The sequence below is a fragment of the Carcharhinus amblyrhynchos genome, chromosome 2 (assembly GCF_965287045.1).
Source record: "Carcharhinus amblyrhynchos chromosome 2, sCarAmb.v2.hapA, whole genome shotgun sequence".
NCBI classification, from domain to species: Eukaryota; Metazoa; Chordata; class Chondrichthyes; order Carcharhiniformes; family Carcharhinidae; genus Carcharhinus; species Carcharhinus amblyrhynchos.
The window spans coordinates 32,001,333-32,020,057 of record NC_137325.1 but is presented as its reverse complement, the minus strand read 5'-3'; the positions used below and the strand labels follow the sequence as shown (position 1 = coordinate 32,020,057).

Genomic DNA, 18,725 nt, shown 5'->3' with positions numbered 1-18,725 from the left:
AAGATTTACAACTACTTTTAAAAGACATGCACCCGGCAACCTGAACTTCAAGGGGAGCTCAGGAGACAGGTGCACACAACTTAGCACAGCACCTGCGGGGATCGTGCTGCAAGGTTTCGGGGCAATGGGAAACAGTGCTGTAGAGAAGACAGCCTTGGGGCAAGGGCTACAATGCAGAAGAGGTCATGGCAGCACAGACTGAAGGTTACACATGAACACATGCTATGGCGGGGGAGGAAGAAAGCAGCTGGGCAAATGGAAAAACATGTCAAAGGTGAGTACTCTTCCACAGCCGAGACCACTTAGCTTGAGCTCAGGTATGTCAAAAATTTATGCCCACTTAAGCAGTGCCACTTTGAGTGCCAGTGATTGATCATCTAAGTTTTAATCCCTTGTACACAGGCTGCAAAATCGAACGAATGCCAAGGTGCTGCAGAACCACTGGGCAACTGGACAAACTTGAGGATCCCCTTGGAAAAGGTGGCCATGAAGCACTGACAGAGGTGTGTGCCCCCAATTCCTTGCATTATGTTCAAGTAGACATCAAAATGTCACCTTCATAGTCCAAGTAAACCATGAAGCCTAGTGGTGTACATTAGGACAATGCCTGTACCGTTACTAATTCATGTGGTTTGGGGCTCTAGTGGCTGGGGTACTAATCAACCATCATACACACTAAACACTGGGAAGCTCTGGCATACATATAGGGGCTTCAAGAGGCAGCCGGGGGGGTGATGATTTGACCAAGAGTGGTCCTTACGAGACAACAGCTGACCCTCGTGCTTTTGATACGGCAGTGAGGAAACCAAGACGGAGCTGGGTGATCTCACCGCCTGCTTCATTGCTTATAGACAGGGGAGGAGGAGGATAAGATTACATGGAGGAATCTGACTTGCCAAAGGGAGGTGCAGAACCTCAAAACAATGGGGCAGTATGGCCTCTTCCATATGGAGGGGATGAACCACAGACATCTGTCATTCATAGGCACCTCACTAGACTCAGGGCCCATAGATGGCGCATGTGCAACCTGCAAATGAGCAAGAACCAGTGTCTCCGATGACTGCACATCCAGGGAACTGGTCATGCACATATGCCACTTTCTGCTTGATCTGGCTCTATGGGAACTGGAAGGGCAACCACTGCCAGTGGTAAAGTGATCATGATCATCATGTTCAATTTCTGTGGCAGTGGCATCTTCAAGGACACCAGTGGGGACTGTAGTGGGACTTCGCAAGCCTCCACCAACTAAATGTATCTAGGAAGTCACAGGTATGCTTTTCACATTGGCACACAACTTTGACATAGATCAGGCAAGCTTGGAAACAAGAGCGCTGAGATTTGCTGATATATCCAGATTCCCATGGGAGCAGGGTGCCATTGAATAAACTCATGTGGCTATAAGTCTCCTCGGCAACAAGCAGTCGAGACGCAAACTCAGGGAAGGCGGTGGTGCAGTGCTATTGCCACTGGACTGGTAATTCAGAGACCTCGGGTAATGTTCTGGGGACCTGGGCAGGAATCCTACCATGGCAGATGGTGGTATTTAATACTCAATATAACATCAAATTAAAAGTCTAATGATGACCATGAAACTATTGTTGTTTGCCATAAAAACCAACTGGTCTACTAACACCCTTGAGGGAAGGAAACCTGTCCTCCTTATCTGGTCTGGCCTACGTGTGACTCCAGACCCACAGAAATGTGGTCGACTCTTACACATCCTCTGAAATGACCTGGCAAGCCACTCAGTACTATCCAACTGCAACAAAAGGAAGTGAAAAGAATGGAACTGGATGGACCACCTCGTAGTGATCTTGGCACCAGAAACAACAATGGCAAACTGAGCCCTGTCAACCCTGCAAAGTCATCCTTACTAACATCTGGGGGCTCGTGCCAAAATTGGGATAGCAGTCCTACATTCTAGTCAAACAACTGCCTAACATAGTTATACTCAAAGAAGCATATCTTACAGATAATGTCCCAGACGTTACCATCACCATTCCTGAGTATGTTCTGTCCCACCAATATGGATTGTAGGTGGGTGAAAAATGAGGAGTCACCTGTGTGATTTGGGAATGGGGAAGGTGGGAAGAATTGCAAAGACAAGAGAGTGACAGTAAACTACAGAGGCGGGGCAGAAGAGTGCTAAGTGGAGAATGAGCATGACCTGGCCGAGGGAGACAAAGAGAGCTAATGTGAACTTGACAGGGGTAGTGATTAGCAGAGCATCAGAATAAATTGGAGAATGGAAAACAAAGATGAGTGCTTCTGTAACTTTGGAAGCAATGAGGAGAATTAATAAACCATTTCAAAACAACTTACCCTGCAAAAACTAAAAACTTCAACACTGGTCAAATTTAAAAACCAAGCAACTGACCAAAAGCCGCAGTGGTTTCCACCTTCTTTGTTGGAGGAAATAAACTCCTGTGGTTTCTGACACAAGCTTCTGCAATTTCCCACTGATCGCACTAATTAGTCTCACTAACATTACAGGTTTAACTCAATGCAAGAGCATATCTGCAGAATGCCAGAATGAACAGAGGAGGCTGTCACAATGTTGAACATCCACTGAACCAAATATAAATTTATCAACTATTATTTGCACAAAGCAGTTAGCAGGCAAGGAGCACAATAACTGTTGCATATCTGGATGACCCTGGGGTGGGATTGTTGCCGTTGCAGACTTGACGGGTCGGATGGCCTCCTTCTATGAAATGTATGACCAGGAATGAATATGACAGGTCAATGAAGCAATTGCTCTTAGCGCCACAGATTGTAGAGAAATCGGAGGCACTATAATTGAGATGAGCTCTAAGGCAAGGCAATGAAGTCTGCAGCAGAGGCCTCTGTGTTGCTGTGCGCAAACAGGCAACTAACCTGCATCAGAATTGTCAGGTGTTTCTCACATGTTGGTGCAGACTTGATGGGCCAAACAGTCTCTTCTGCACTGTATGATTTTATGACTCTAGAATCCACAGGTGATAAATTAATCAAAAATATCATGGGTCTATGTACATATTTTCTACCAGTCCGTCTTGTGGTCAGGTTTAAAAAGAATCTGCTCTTTCCTGACACCTGGTGTTCGCCAGTCTTCTACCACAGATAAAGTCAGGCAGCACGTCCCTCACTTTTCAGTGTTAAAACTAACTTATGGCCAAATTTTGTCAATCGTTATAGCGTTTATTTTTCCTAATCTGCACAGCGTCTGTCAGGAAATGAAGGTACCTGGCAACAGAATGACATGAAATATAGTGGTCCTCTGCTTGCTAAAAGCTTCCTATGAAGCGAGTCTGAATTAGAATATCATAGGAAATCTCTGAACTTAGGAAGGTGGCTGTTGTTGAAAGGAAAAAATATATATGGCGCCTTTCATGGCATCAGGGCTCCAAAGAGTTTTACAGTCAATTAAATATTTTGAAGTCTAGTCACTGTTGTGATGTCAGTAACACAGGAGGCAATTTATGAATAGCAAAGTCTTAATTAACATTTCATTGCAATGCAGTAACAACCAGATAATGTTATTATGTAAAAGGTTGAGGGATATTAGCTAGAACGCCAAGAACAACTGCTCTGTACTGAATGAAATAGTGCCTTGGGATCAGAGAAACATAGAAAAGAGGAGCAGGAGGAGGTAATTCAGCCCTTTAAGCCTGGTCTGCCATTCATTATGATCACGGCTGATCATCCAATTCAATAGCCCGATCCTACCTTTCTCCCCATATCCTTTTGATTCCCTTTGCCTCAAGCGCTATATCTGCTTCTTGAAAATATGTGTTTTGGCCTCAACTACTTTCTGTGGTAGTAAGTTCCACAGGCTGACCATTGTGTGGATGAAGAAACTTCTCCTCATTGCTGTCCTAAACCATCTACCTTGTATCCTCAGACTGTGACCTCTGGTTCTGGACATCCCCACCATCAGGAACATCCTTCTTGCATCAGTCCTGTCTAGTCCTGTTATAGGCTTCAATGAGATCTCCCCTCATTCTTCTGAACTCCAGCGAATACAATTCAATCTCTCCTCATACATCAGTCCCGCCATCCCACCAATCAGTCTGGTAAACCTTCTCTGCACTCCCTCTTGAGCAAGAACAAACACCCTTCCTCAGATAAGGAAACTGTACACAATATTCCAAGTGCAGCTTCAGCAAGGCCCCGTATAATTGCAACGAGACAGCCCTGCTCCTGTACTCAAATCCTCTCGCTATGAAGGTCAACATACCATTTGTCTTTTTTACTGCCTTCTGTACATTCAATGACTGGTGTACGAGGACACCCAAGTCTCATTGCACATTCCTCTCTACTAGTTTATGGTCATTCAGATAATAATCTACCCTTCCATTTTTGCTACCCCTCATATTTATCCTAATTATACTTCATCCGCCAATCATTCGCCCACTCACTCAACTTGTCCAAATCATACTGAAGGATCTTTGCATCCTCCTGCCCACCTTTCTGTCATCTGCAAATTTTGAGATAATACTTTAGTTCCCTCATCTAAATCACTAATATATATAGTGAATAGCTGAGGTCCCGTTACTGATCCCTGTGGTACCCCACTATTCACTGTCTGCCATTTGGAAAAAGATCCGTTTATTCCTACTCTTGTTTCCTGTCTGCCAACCAATTTTCTATCCATCTCAATACACTACCCCAATCGCATGTACTTGAATTTTGCACGCTATGTGGGACTTTGTCGAAAGCCTTCTAAAGCCCAAATAAACCACATCCATTGGCTTCACCTCTACTAGTTACCTTCTTGAAGAATTCCAGTAGATATGTCAAGCATTATTTCCCTTTCATAAATCCATGCTGACTCTGTCTAATCCTACCACTGTTTTCCAAGTGTTTCGCTATAAAATCTTTGATAATGGATTCTAGAATTATCTGTCTGACGCGTGCAGACAGAGTCTCATTTAAGAAATACTTGGGCCTGCACCTTAAGTGCTGTAAGCTGCAGGGCTATGGGTTGGGTGCAGGAAGATGGGATTAGAAAGGGCACCTGGGTCTTTTTTGGTCAGCATGGACAAGATGGGCCAAGGTGTCACATTTGTGGGAAAACTGGAGTAAGTCACGCTGTTTTTTTCAGACGGAGTTCAGACTAGAATCTCCCACACTGTGTGTAAAGCAGAGGCCACCAGCATGAATATCATTAAATTTCAGGGGTTGAAGCGGCTGAAACCAGCAGCCTCTGCACATGTGCAGTGGCTCCGAAGTGTCGGCCTCTTGTCTGCTGGGCTGGATTCTAATGCAGAGTGGCAGTGGGATCCCCTGACCCCCAATGGTTGGACACTAGGCCTCGCCCCAGCAGACTCCACTCCAGGCCATGTCCCCCAAATGGTCCCAGTTTAATGGGGGTGCATACTTGGTGGGCAGAGCCAAGGTGCCCCTTGGCATGGGCATTTTCTCCCTTGGGCAGTGCCAGGGCACAGGCTGGCACTGCAAAGCTACCCATGCCTAGGGGACACCACACCCCCCCAATGCCCGACCACCTGGTGTGTGTGTGGGGGGGGGGCCCTGATTGTCGCCCTTTACTCCAGTGGGGTCATCCCGCTAGTTCCCCGAAAGTGGGGAGCTATAGTAATCCCTGCTGGAGTAAAACACTTTGGTGGGGTGCGAGACGCTAGCAGGCCTGGAGAATTCAGTCCTGGGCCCTCTAATACCATTTAAATAGTATGTAGAATATTATTTAAATGCTAGCCCCGCCTCCCAGCCAGTTTCCAGTGCTGCACAGACACTGCCGGAAATCCGGGCCCGGGAGACGCGAGCGCTGTACATACACACATGCATGGGAATCCCGCAGATCAGCCAACAAGCGATTCGCCTGGCCCACTGCGCTACAAAATTAGTGCAGTGGAACAGGAGAATCACCCCCACTCTCTTTCACCTTCTTCCATCGGGAAAAAGATACAAAAGTTTGAGGACACGTACCAACCAACTCAAAAACAGCTTCTTCCCTGCTGCCATCAGGTTTTTGAATGGGCCTACCTCGCATTAAGCTGATCTTTCTCTGCACCCTAGCTATGACTGTAACACTACATTCTGCACTCTCTCCTTCTTGATGTACAGTATGTTTTGTCCGTTTTGTGCACAAGAAACAATACCTTTCGCTGTTCACTAGTACATGTAACAACAATAAATCAAATTATTAATAAATACCAGGGCAGGGATTGAGGAGGGGGGAAGAATGTAAGGTACTGGAATTCAGAGCAGGTATATGAAATGTGAATTAAACAGACAAGCTCTTGTACCTCTTCCTCACTGTGCTTGATGATGGGTAAATAGAAGAATTGGCTGCCATGTTCCTTTGGTAAAATGGAGTTCACTCCAGGTGCATGGGGACCAGTGAGCTGTTCATTTGCACGGAGATCATCAGCTAAAAGAATGACGATAAATGCAAAATAAGGTGTTTATGCCTGAAATGCAAGTTTTTAAAATTTCAACTGCTACTTAAAACTTAACATCTTTGCTACTGAAAATTACTGTGTAATATTGCTCATTCTCTCTATTCATTGCAAAAGTTAAAGACGCATGCTAATCATTTGTTCAATCTCGCTCATTACCAATATAACTGAATGATATGAGAGGGCCACAATTACAAACTTTATTTTGAGGCAGTAAGGAGAGCTTTAATGAACAATACTTAAGGAATTACTCAGCTGTCATTTTGAACCAATTCAAAGGTTATGGAACTTTCTTGAAAGCTCATCAACTTGGGCCTTTTGAAATTTATGTAGTGCTAACAATGCACAACCAGCATATTTTTAAGGTACAGTCGAGTCCTGTCTTGCCCATATTCCTTGTTCGTATATTTGCTTACCCATGCTAAAGCCTTTGTTCACTGAATCACCCATCGTGCGAGCAATTGTTCGATTATCCATGCCTTCCTTCCTCTTTCTCTGAGGATTCAGCAGCCAAGATGGAGTGTGACATGTTTTAGCAGACAGATTGTTTTAAAACCTCTGAAAGCATACTCCTTCCATTGGTAGTGGAGTCCTGGTCATGAACACTTAATTCTCTGTTTCTTATAAGCTCCTTTTTGACAGGGTTGAAAAGCTGTGCCTGGAATGGTTCCAAGTGCAGCCTCACCAAAGCCCTCTATAGTTGTGTCAAGGTACCCCTGCTCCTGTACTCAAATCCTCTCGCAGGTTGCAACTGCTTGGAATGGCTGCAACTCAAGAGCTACCTGATTGCAGAGATTAGCCTGGAAATGCAAGAATCTCTCGATCCAGAGCTGCGATAATGGCTCTGTTCAATTTTGACTCCTGGTGAAAAGCATGTTGATCGTTTGCGATATTGCAATTCGCAAGGTTTCCAGGGAACCCAGCCCCCGTGACCTGTGGGACTTTACTGTATTAAAAATGAATGCATAAAATTCAAGATACTTAAGTGGTGACAGCACTTCTCTTTTGCACTAAAACTTCAAAAATCTGTATCCGCAATACACCCCACTCCTCTCTCGCCTATTACTTACTATTTGGTGGTTTTAAAATGACCATGAGAAACTGCTGAATCTCCACTCAGCAATGTGCGTGATTGGGTCCATTATACATGGAACTCGCAGCACCTCCTCTCAGATATTAGCCCACCATCTCCAAATCTAATTTGTTCATGATTTAAAATTAATTTTGTGGGACATGAGTGTTGCTGGCTGGCCAGCATTTTTGCCTTCCATTTCAGACAGCATTTGAGATTCAACCATATTGCTGTGGATCTGGAGTCACATGTAAGATAAGGACGGCAGATGTGTTTTTACAACAGTTGACAATGGTTTCATGTCATCATTGGACTTTTAATTTCAGGTCTTTATTGAATGCAAATTTCACCATCTGCCATGGTGGGATTTGAACCCTGGCCCACAGATCTTGTTCTGGGTCACTGGGTTACTCGTCCAATGACAATGCCACAGCACCAATATTTTTTATTTTCCATTGAATCTTTGATATGAAAAATTTTTTTACTCAGAAACATATCTACTCACCATTTAAATCGAGGAAGAGTACAGGTATATGAGCTTCCATTCCTGGTGGTGATATCCTGAAAGATATACTTATTTAGAGTCAAAAATAAAAATATACAGATTGAGATCCAGTTACTTTTTAAATTCAGAGATAAGATTTAATCTTGCGATTTTTATTTTTAAATCAATAAACTTGGTCAATCATGAGCAGTTGTTTTCACATGCTTGCTTGAAGAAAAGCTACAACAAGGCTTTTTTAAAAAAATAAAATTATGTTAAACTATGTTAAACATCGTTATAATGAAGGCCAGCACTTTGTGCCAAAATATAGACCATATAACTGTTAAAAAAGTGTTCCAGGCTTGATCCAGTGAGATTAGTTTAAAATAACAAAAAACTTACTATATTTTGGTACTCAAATAGATTACTGCTGTCTTAAGAGTCACCATGCCATTCACTATTCTTAAGCAGTTGAACACATACAAAGTTCACTTTAAAAACTGCTCTTCATTTCATTGGTACAGTAAAGAAGTGAGTCACTTCCCAACAGTGATCATAACATGACAGAATGTCACATGCAGTTTGAGGGTGAGAAATGTGGGTCTAAAGACAGGAGATTTAAATAAAGGCAATTACAAGGGTACAAAGACAGAATGGGCTAAAATCGACTTTAGGGGAAATTAGGTTAAAAGGTGGGATGGTACAGAAGCAGTGCAAATATTCAAGAAGCTATTTCATAACTTTCACCAAAACCAAATTCTACTGATAAAGAAAAGACTGCGAGAAGGGTGTGTAATGATGGAAGTTAAGGATACTATCAATTTGAAAGAAAACACAACAAAACTGCAAAGATTAGTGGCAGGTCAGAAGACTGTACCAATTTTAGAAACCAGCAAAGATGAACTGAAACATAATGAGGTGGGAAAAATTAAAGCATGAGGGAAGGACAGCAAGAAATATAAAAACAGACAGTAGGGACAAGATTCTCTTGTCTCCTGAGATGTTTCTCTCAGGGGCAAGAGGTGGCGTGCCATTGACCGGCGAAGCAATCTTCTGGACGTGTCACTATCAGTGGGATTTCGCATTGATTCTACCCCACGCTGCCAAGAAACCCACAGCGGGGCACACTGTCAGCGGGACTGTAAGATCCTGCCGGCATGGAGAGCCAGAAGATCTCACCCTAAGAATTGCTACAAGTACATAAAAAGGAAAAGAGTAGCTAAAGTGAATGTTTATCCCTTAGAGGGTGAGATCAAGGAATTAATAATGGGAAACAAGGAAATGACAGGTATGTTGAACAAACACTTTGCATCAGTCTTTACTGTAGAGGGCACAAAAAGCAACTCAGGAGTGGCTTAAAATCAACAGGAAAAAGGGAAGGCAGAGCTTTAAACAATGATCATTAGGGCAAAAGAAAAACAACTGATTAAAGACTGACAAGTCCTCTGGATCTGACAGCCTCTGTTTTAAGGCCATAAAATAAGCAGCTACATGGATATGGATTCATGAGTTACAGTCTTCCAATATTCCTCAGATTCTGGGAATCCAAAAGAATTGAAAAACCACAAATGTAACACCTCTATTCAAAAGAGAGACAGAAAGCAGACCAATTAGCCAAGCATCTGTTATAGGGAAAACACTTGAATTCATTACTGAAGAGATACAGCAGGACATTTAGAAAATCATAATACAAACTGGTAAAACCATCATGATTTTGTGAAAAGGAAATCATGTTTTACTAATAGAATTCTTTGAGGAACTAACAAGCAAAGTGGATACTGACAAAGTTGAGGTGGGGGGGGGTGCGGTGTAAGGCCATAATCAGATTAGCCATAACCTCATAACCTGGAGCAGTCTAGATGGCCAAAAGGTCTACTCTTGCTTGTATTTCTTATGATTAACCTTCGTATGCCTTTGTTTGCTTCGTTTACTAATCTAGTCATCATGGGAAGAATTCCAAGCACACGTTCACACTATCCCACTCTGACCCCACAATAACCAACTATTAGCTCAGAGAACAGGGCACTGGGGTATTTTATCACAGAAATAGGCTTGCATTTATGATTATCAGCATGATGAGATTCCCATTTCATTGAGGTAATTGGAAGAGTGCTTCAGAGACAACAAGGTTCTCCTGTACAGGTAAGAGATCTTCAAATAGTGAAGGAAATTACTGCCTTTGAACACTGAATGCTCTACAACTAGTTGTCAAGCAGCAGTGCTAGAGAACACTTGAGGAACAGCTCACTTGGGATGAATAGTGTATAGTGTGCAGTGATTTAATTGCATGTAGCAAAAAGGTGTTTGAGACAGGGGGAACAAATCTCTAGAAATGTTTAGGAGTAGTTAACATTTTTTAGTGTCTAGCACTCTCAAAAAGGCAAGTAACTCTGTTACACTGAGAACAGCCAAAAAGAAAGGGAATGTTCCAGCTCTAACATGCACTGCACCTTTAATGGAAGGGTATCAGAAGAGATTTGAGGCAGGAGTTTTACTGACCAGTCTGCGGGGGCTCCTGGAATTCCACTGCCTGGAGCAGGAACAAGCACAGCATTTCTCTCCTCAGTCAGGCCCACCCACTGCTCCACCAGCCTGGCTTCCCTCTCCACATCGTCTTCTGTTTTTTCTATATGGAAAAGCGCAAGATAACATCAACCAAAAGCAAATAAATATAGTCCCAGAAAAGTCTACTGTCTTTTCTGGCAATTTCTTCTACCATAGTTTCCCCATTTCTGAAATGTAGTTGCTGTGGCATTCGATACTCACTACATCTATATCTAATATAAACGTATGCCATGCTGTACACGTTATGTACAGTGACTGAAGTATACACACCTTGCTTGTTGATTACTTTCTGAATTTGTTCATCTAAATACTCCCGACGCTTCATTAATGCATCAGACCATCTTTCTCGCACTTCGTTCAAATCTTCCTCCTGACCAGTTACAAGGATAAAGGTATAAGACATTATTTAGTGGTGTGTATTTTGGTACTTTGAAATTGCATTGTGAGGTGCTACTGAAACAGTTCTACAAGAAGTTACAGAAAGCTTGCAACTTACTGGTAGTTAGTTGCAACTCCCCCTTTTTTGCTTTTTAGAGAAATGGCTTCTTCCCAGAGTGCAGGATGAATTTAAAACTGAGCTGACAGAATGTACAATCACATTCCCAATTTACATCTGTGGTGTTCAAAGTACTTTTTTCCTACTGTAACCTTCCCATAAGTGGAATGGAGTCAATACATAGATTTCTACACATAATCCACTGTAATTCTACAATTTTTCTGTGGTTCTATCCTCATCCTTCAAATGTATCAACACACAGCAAATTTACTGAGAATTAGTTTGATATTTGACCATACTGACCATCCTGGTTAAGCCCAAACTTATTGTCATGATAATTCAAATATGCACTTCCCAGTAGGGATGAGCGGATAATCACCTTTGGTGGGAAGCATGTCCCTTTTCTGTTCCTTTCTTCCCTCGATCAATACCCAAGTCAAATGATAGCCTTGCAGCTATAATCACTGAAACAACTGCAGGTCTTAACTGAACCTGGGAACCTCTTGTCCTGTGTGGTTCAGTTCCATACTGTGCCATGAATATGCCAATTAGGGATCAAAATAATTCTTGTTATTAATGGCCAAATGCAAATATCTACTAAATTTAAATGTCAAGATTGCAGAAGAATGGGACTATAACCATTGTAAAACCATACAGTAGCACTTTGTGGATGAAAATATTTGCTGTTGTTTGTCCTTTAGCTTACCTGCATATTTGACACCAGAAAGTTTCAACTGAGGTTTGCAAGTCTTTGCAATGGTTAAGAAATAGATGAGACCCTTCACATGATAGTTCTTTTATTTTCAAATACCCCATGCAGTGGTTACATGCATTCATGCTATAAGCATGGAACTTGTAGTAAACAGCAGTTTAATGTTCAATATTACTGTGGCAAGTAGCGGAGAGAAAGCTCCTCAAAATGTTAGTAATTGCAGGAATCGAAATACTCAAGATTCACTATTCATGGTGACTGCATTTTCCATTTTTATGCAATTTTCTAAAGAAAACTGGAGATCACGATGTCTTATAAACGAGATGAATGGAAATAAAATTTGTATTTGTGCCCATTTATGGGATCAAACAAATCCAAGATTTTTAAAAAGTTTACTCACAAATGGTAGGAAAACTTGCTTTACAGATGCAAGTTAGATATACTCTGTGGCAACATGTCATATATGGGATTTATTTGGAGGGATAACATTCTTCTTTCAGCAATTAAATGCAGAAGACTGTCACCAATTGCACTAATTTTCATATTTCACTCTAAATTTTGTCAGTTTTATGAAAGTTCATTTTTTTCTCCTGATCAGTATTTCGACCCCTGCTTTAGTATACATAGGTGAAATGGAGATGGAGCATATCTTTTTCTACCTGCACTTTTTTTGTTAGAAAAAAACAAACCTTTCAATTCATTACTTACTCAAACAGAGAAAGGAATATTCCAGTCTATACTAAATTCAACTGCAGATACTTGTGTGCAACATTCTCAATCTTTTAAAAAATATTCTTTTAATAAAGAGAAACATCAAAGTCATTATAGCTCCAATTATTGAATTATTTTCCCTTTTTGTTCGTAAGTATCCCATAACTAAAATGCTGGCTAACTTACTGGAAATGCACTTATAGATTAAACAGAGCTGTTGAGGACTGCACGCTTTCCAACACATTCAACTATTACGATACATTAAGCCCTACTTGTTTTCAGACTTTGTTGGGGAGGAGAGGGGCTGTGTGCTCCTGGCCTGCTCCGCAAGCCTTGATCAGATAACTACTCAAAGCACCGATTTTGAATGTGATTATTAGGCTTGAAGCCCGATTCAAAGCCCTCCTGCCATTCAACCGCCTCCCCAGCAGGAACTGCACTGGGTAAAATTTGGTGCTGGTCATGACCAGCATGAAACCGGTGTGTTGGAACCTGAGGGGATCATGGAGGTAACATCAATGTCCATATGCCCTTCTGCTGCAGGCTACAAAGAGTCCTAGGGGGTTGGGTGAGCTCAGACTGGGTTGACCTTGGCACTCTCTGCTGAGATGAGGGGGTCCCTTGGCTTAACTGCCCCTTCTACCTCTGGGTAATGTGAAGATCACTCTTGGTGATCTCACTGATCAAAGTTTTCATTTTGGACTGTGAAAACTTTGAAATGGGCTGATCATTCCATTCTCCATGCCTCCTGGACATATTCTCTTTTCTCTCTTTCAGAAGATGTAGTATGAGAAGGCCTCTTTCAAATCCTTACTGACAGAAGTCAGTCACTTTCACTACGGGGGAGGGCGAAGGGGATTCTCTTCTCCACAGCTGCTCATTCAGCCACATTTTTCTAACACTGCATTTATTTCAACTCTGTTTCCACTGAAAGCTCAAAATCTTTGAAATCCCTTCAAACCCTTTGAAAAGTTTTGTTTCCATTCAATTCCAGTCATTTTAATTCTCCTTTGATTGGCAGCTTAATGGTTTTTAGATAGCATACTGTCAGCTCTGACATTCCTAACTGCAATGTTTTCACAAAAGAGGAACTTAGCTGCTTTTGAATTTGCCTGCAGCTGTGATCACTGGTGGAACATTTTGGTTTGTTCCGTGTTCAGTGTTCCTGGTCTAGGAGGAGGAGGAAAAAATCCTGGAGAATCCCTCTGTCAATCATTGACCATGCGGCTTGGCACAGATGCTCAAAATTTTATTGAGCAAATAATACCACTCAGAAATATTTTCTTTTCTATGGCAGTTAATTATATAACTACAACAAAGAATGGTTTCACAATGATCAGTTTCAACTGTAGTTCCTGAGTCTAAAAGCAAAGGTTATTCAAAAATCTGATAACAGGGCCATAAACAGAATGTAAACTGGGTATATGTTCAATGTCTTCCGATGATTGCAAAATTAAGAGAGATGTATGTGATGCAGGCAGGTGATACCTTAATGGGCCACCAATCTCAGATAACTTCATGCCTCATTTGATGGTCATTGTGTATTTCTGGAACTGATCTGGGAAAACCTCAGCTAACATTGGTATAATCACTGCTCCTTGGATCCTAACAACAATGTGACAGCTGCAACAATTAGCACAACAAAAGTGAGATCTGACTAATTTCTTAATCAAAAGAAATCCCTTAAAAAACACTTTTTAATGGGGTCATTATTAGAAAGGAGGATTCAACATTTTCTTCCCATTTATTATAATATGCAATGGTATGAGCAAAAATTTGTACATCTGAAACGTGGTATTTTCTGAAATCAGTCCAGAATTTCAACACATGAATTAATGAATTTAGTTAAGAGCCAGATCAATTCTTTAACTCCCTGAATTAGAGATTAAGTCATATAGGTACAGGTTCCATGTAGCCTAACTATTCTTTTGGAAGATAACTTCACTTGTTCATATGCTTAATTATTGAGGGAAAGTAAATGTTGAAGTACAAGATGTTTGGAGATGTTCTAACAGTCTGATGGATTGATGATTTGCACCATGCCAATTTCCAAAAGATGTCTAAAAGAACATTGAAATGGAATTCCAATACCTGGCTGGGTTGGATGCTGGGAGAAAAGAAATATAAAATGTTGTTAAAATTTGAAGCAATATTCTAAACTATTGAGATGACAAGCTGCTGTTCACAAATTCAGTGTGTAAAAGAACAGCCTAAATTTCCATGGAGGTGGAATATGAATAAATACATGTTTCTGCATGGATCCATATCAGGTTTACTCTGGTACATTTGGTTCAATCATCTGTAAAGAATACTTAGTTATCATTATTCACCCTCCCCAAAAGAACAATTTTACACGCATTAACCTGATTTTACACTTTTCACCAAAAGTTAAACTTTCTGATGCGAATGCCTGCGCACATCAAGTTAAGATTTGATCTTATGCAGCTTCAAACAACAGTAATAATGTTAATCCAAGCGTGATTAAGGGACACACTACTTTCCTGTGCTATGTGACGTCTATTTTGTCTTGGACAATTACAATTGGATATTGTTAAAGCCAAATGGTTTAGAAAGTGCATACAGGAAAGGACACTATGACTTGTTAAAACCTAAACTTTCCATCTCCATTGCCTAATTTGCGAGTCAGTTGCTGATGCTGGCCAATGTTGTGCTTCATGCCATATAACTTATGATAGCAACGATACCTGGTAACTATCCATATCCTCCTTCTCCTCTTTCTGGCAGGAGAAAATAAACTTAGTAAAGACACTGTCATGCAAACATTTCAGAAACACTTCATCACAAAGTTTTACATGGCGCATAATAAACACATATTGTTTCGTGATTTACCTTCAAAATTCTGCATCTTAAAAGGAATAAACATGAAATTCACAGGAGGTCTGTAGGAAATTTATACTAGCAGTAAATTTGGGACAGAATATGAATGAGGTGCAAAACAAATTGATGCCAACTCTTTTCAAAAGCTGTTGGACCCGAGAACATTCTGTTGTAATGAAAAACATATTACAGCTATACACGGACAACAAAATAAACCTGCTGCAAAGTGGAGGTTTTGAAAAATCACAAGAAATTCCAGAAGCACAAAAATGCAAAGCAGTAGCTAATAAAATACTAACAATAATCAAACTAAAAAAAGTTCAAATCTCCCCTGTTCTATTTTTAGTTAATTGGATATGTTTTATTACTTTTCAATTAGTATAATATGCATTTCAAATTTGTATCTATTTATTTGCATAACCTTTCAACAGCTATATTATGTAGCAATTCCCATTATTCTAATACAGTACAGATACATCATGTAGCAATCCCCTTTGTTCAAACATCGCCCAGATACATCATCTAGCAATCCCCATTGATTTAACACAGCCCAGTGACATGACGCAGGGATACTTCCCCCCCACCCGAGCAACATTTAAGAACTGCAATACACTATATAGTGATCCAACATTAATCATAGTCCTGCCATCTCATGGAGCATTCCCCCCTTACAGTCTAGCTACATTCGTTAGCCAATTCTCCAATAATAAAATGCCTATATCTATTGTATAGTGATCTCCCATGAAAGAAACGCTGTTCAGTTACATTATGCAGTGATCCCTATTAGTCCTCATCCAGCTAAATCATGCAGTACAGATCTTGTTAGTCTAGTCCAACTCATGATGCAGTAATCCGTATTACTCAATGTCCAGCTGCAGTGATGTCAATTATTCAAACACAGCCAAAAGTCATTGTTTTAGCAATGTCAATTACTCAAATATAAATCTAGTTATGTAAGTGACTCTGCCCTTCCAATTGCTCGACACAATTCATATGACACTGTTCAGCAACAACCCTCCACAGCATCACTGAATTGCAACCGTGTTATATCAAACAGAGACCTCCTTACGGACTCATGTTATTAAACGAGCATTAGCTAGTTCAAAATAAACTGAGCAGTTATTTGAAGCATGACAGGGCACCTCAGTCCTGTGGAGAGTACATCCCCCCACCATGTGGGGAAATCCAGAGTGTATCACGTGCGAGAATTGACACCAGTAGCTCTAGCTACTGGGTTTCGGAGCTTGAACAGTTGGCTTCACTGCGGTGCATCAGCAAGGCCAAGAATTATGTGAATAACATGTTTCTTGACATAGTCACTTTGCAGCTTAAGAATGTGCAAGCAGAGAGGGAATAAGTGGCCATCAGGCAGTCAAGGAGGACCAAGGTAGTGGAGGAGTCACAAGTGCATTTTGTTCTTCAATTGGTATTCAGTTCTGAATTTTGATGAGCGTAATAGCTTTTCTGTGGAGTGTGGCCTTAGGCAACTCCATGGCACAATACTGGCTCAGCTGCACATAGGAGTAGGAAGAAAATGGGAACGCCATTGTGATAGGTGATCCTACAGTTAGGGGAACAGATTGGTGTTTTTGCGGTTACCAAAATGAATCCAGAATGGTACTTTGCCTCCCTGAAGTTGGGATCAAGGATTTCACTAAGATTCTGCAGAGCACACTTGATGGGGCAAGCGTGAACTGCCGATGGTCACCATCCAAAGCAATGCCAACAACAAATAACATTAGTAAAAAGAGAGGTGATGCCTTGCAGGCAGTTTTTACGCAGCTAGCAAGGAGGGTGACAATACCACAAGGTGGTATTGTCCAGATTATTGCTACTGCACACATTAACCAGTATATAAATAGGGGCATAGAGGAGATGAAAATGAAGGAATGGTGCAGGAGTAAGGACTATGCATTTTTGGACATACGTGCAAGAACTGTCATCAGCTAGAGCTGCTCTAGCTCAGGATTCTGGTTCTGGGGGGTTGAAGTTCAGATGGGTTGTTCCTCCACAGAGGGGCCAACGTTCTCTCAGATGATTTGCTTGTGCTGTTGGCGTAGGTTTATTTGACAGGGGAAATGTCGTGTACATAGAATTGGTGGATTTAGGCAAGACAGATAGCACTAGAGTATGAAATCTTAACTTATTAGATGGGATCAGAATAAGAGAGAATAAGGTCTAAGTAGGTCACCAGTCCATCAATGTTAATGCACAAAGCAGGGTAAATAACTTGTAAGGTGCAGGCACAGATAGCCATTTGGGAATATGGCAAGACCTGGCTCAAAAAGGGTAGGATTAGATACTAAACATTCCTGGATACAAGCTGTTCAAAAAAATATAGGGAAGCAAAGAAAGGAGGAGGGAAGGCAGGATTCACAAATAGGAATATTACAGTGCTGGAATAAGAGAATGTTCCAGAGTGCTGAGGGATAGAATCTATTTAGCTCAAAATAAGACATTATCACACAAATGGATGTATTCTATAGATTAGTAACTAATGGGAGGTCATTATCATAACTAACTATTCTCACTGTAGTGTTAATGTCAGCCTACTTGTGACACTAATAAATAAGCTGCTATTATAAGTGGGACAGTAACAGTGTAAAGGGCAGATAGAAGGAAGAGTTTTGAAATGTGTTCAGGAGAATTTTCTACATCAGTATGTTTCTCAGCCAATGAAGGAGAAGGTATAAAACCAAATTACTGCGGATGCTGAAATCTGAAACGAAAACAGAAAATGCTGCAAAGTCTCTGACGCATCTATGGAGAGAGAACAAAGTTAACGTTTCTGAATGACTCTTTATCAGAGTTGAAGAAAATTGGAAATATTATAGAGGTTTACAGCATGGAAACAGGCCCTTCGGCCCAACTTGTCCATACTGCCCCCTTTTCAAAAAAAAACCCTGAACTAATCCCAATTGCACTGCATTTAAATAGGATGAAATTTACAGTGTTGTTGGGAGGAGGGGGGGGGGGGGGGGGAGGAGGTGGTGGTGGTGGTGGTGGGGTGATGGTGGTAGTGGTGCTGAGTTGGGTAGAGGCCCAACAATAGATGGATGCTAGGGACAGATTGACAAAGATGTTGAAGTTTATTTATTTGTGTCACGAGTAGGTCATTGGCAAAGGGAATGTGGTGATTATGGCTAAAAATGGTGCAAGGAGGGAAAAAATGGAAAGCATGATCAAAAAAAGGGAAAAATTAATTTCTTCCATTGATTCAAATAAATCCCCCCCTTGATAGGTGAAGGGAACCTGATGAGGGTGTAGAAGTAAATATATTCCTCAGAGGGACAGGACAAGCTAGGCTGTAAGCTGGCACTGCCCCAGCATTGGCATGGAGTGCCAGGCAGCAGTGTGCTGGTGGGGGGGGTTCTGTTTTCTTTACATCAGACACTTTAAAGTTTTCTTTAAAGGTCACCCCAATCACAGGATTCCCAACACTGTTA

At 41.3% G+C, this 18,725-nt stretch overlaps 1 protein-coding gene across 5 annotated transcripts in view; it reads right to left on the bottom strand.

Moving 5' to 3' along the window:
* kif13a (kinesin family member 13A) overlaps positions 1–18,725 on the bottom strand; it is a 298,393-nt gene that overhangs the window by 43,591 nt on the left and 236,077 nt on the right. For 4 of the 5 annotated variants that reach the window (XR_013888690.1, XM_080204107.1, XM_080204074.1 and 1 more), the window contains exons 26-30: positions 15,147–15,179; positions 10,793–10,892; positions 10,457–10,583; positions 7,979–8,034; positions 6,249–6,373 (exon numbers count right to left, since the gene is read on the bottom strand). Coding sequence is in view for 4 of the 5 variants with exons in the window: in XM_080204107.1 (XP_080060233.1) it covers positions 6,249–6,373; positions 7,979–8,034; positions 10,457–10,583; positions 10,793–10,892; positions 15,147–15,179 (441 nt within the window). In the remaining variant the exon portion in view is untranslated. The remainder of the gene's footprint in view (positions 1–6,248; positions 6,374–7,978; positions 8,035–10,456; positions 10,584–10,792; positions 10,893–15,146; positions 15,180–18,725) is intronic. The other variant, XM_080204085.1, reaches the window with a different exon arrangement.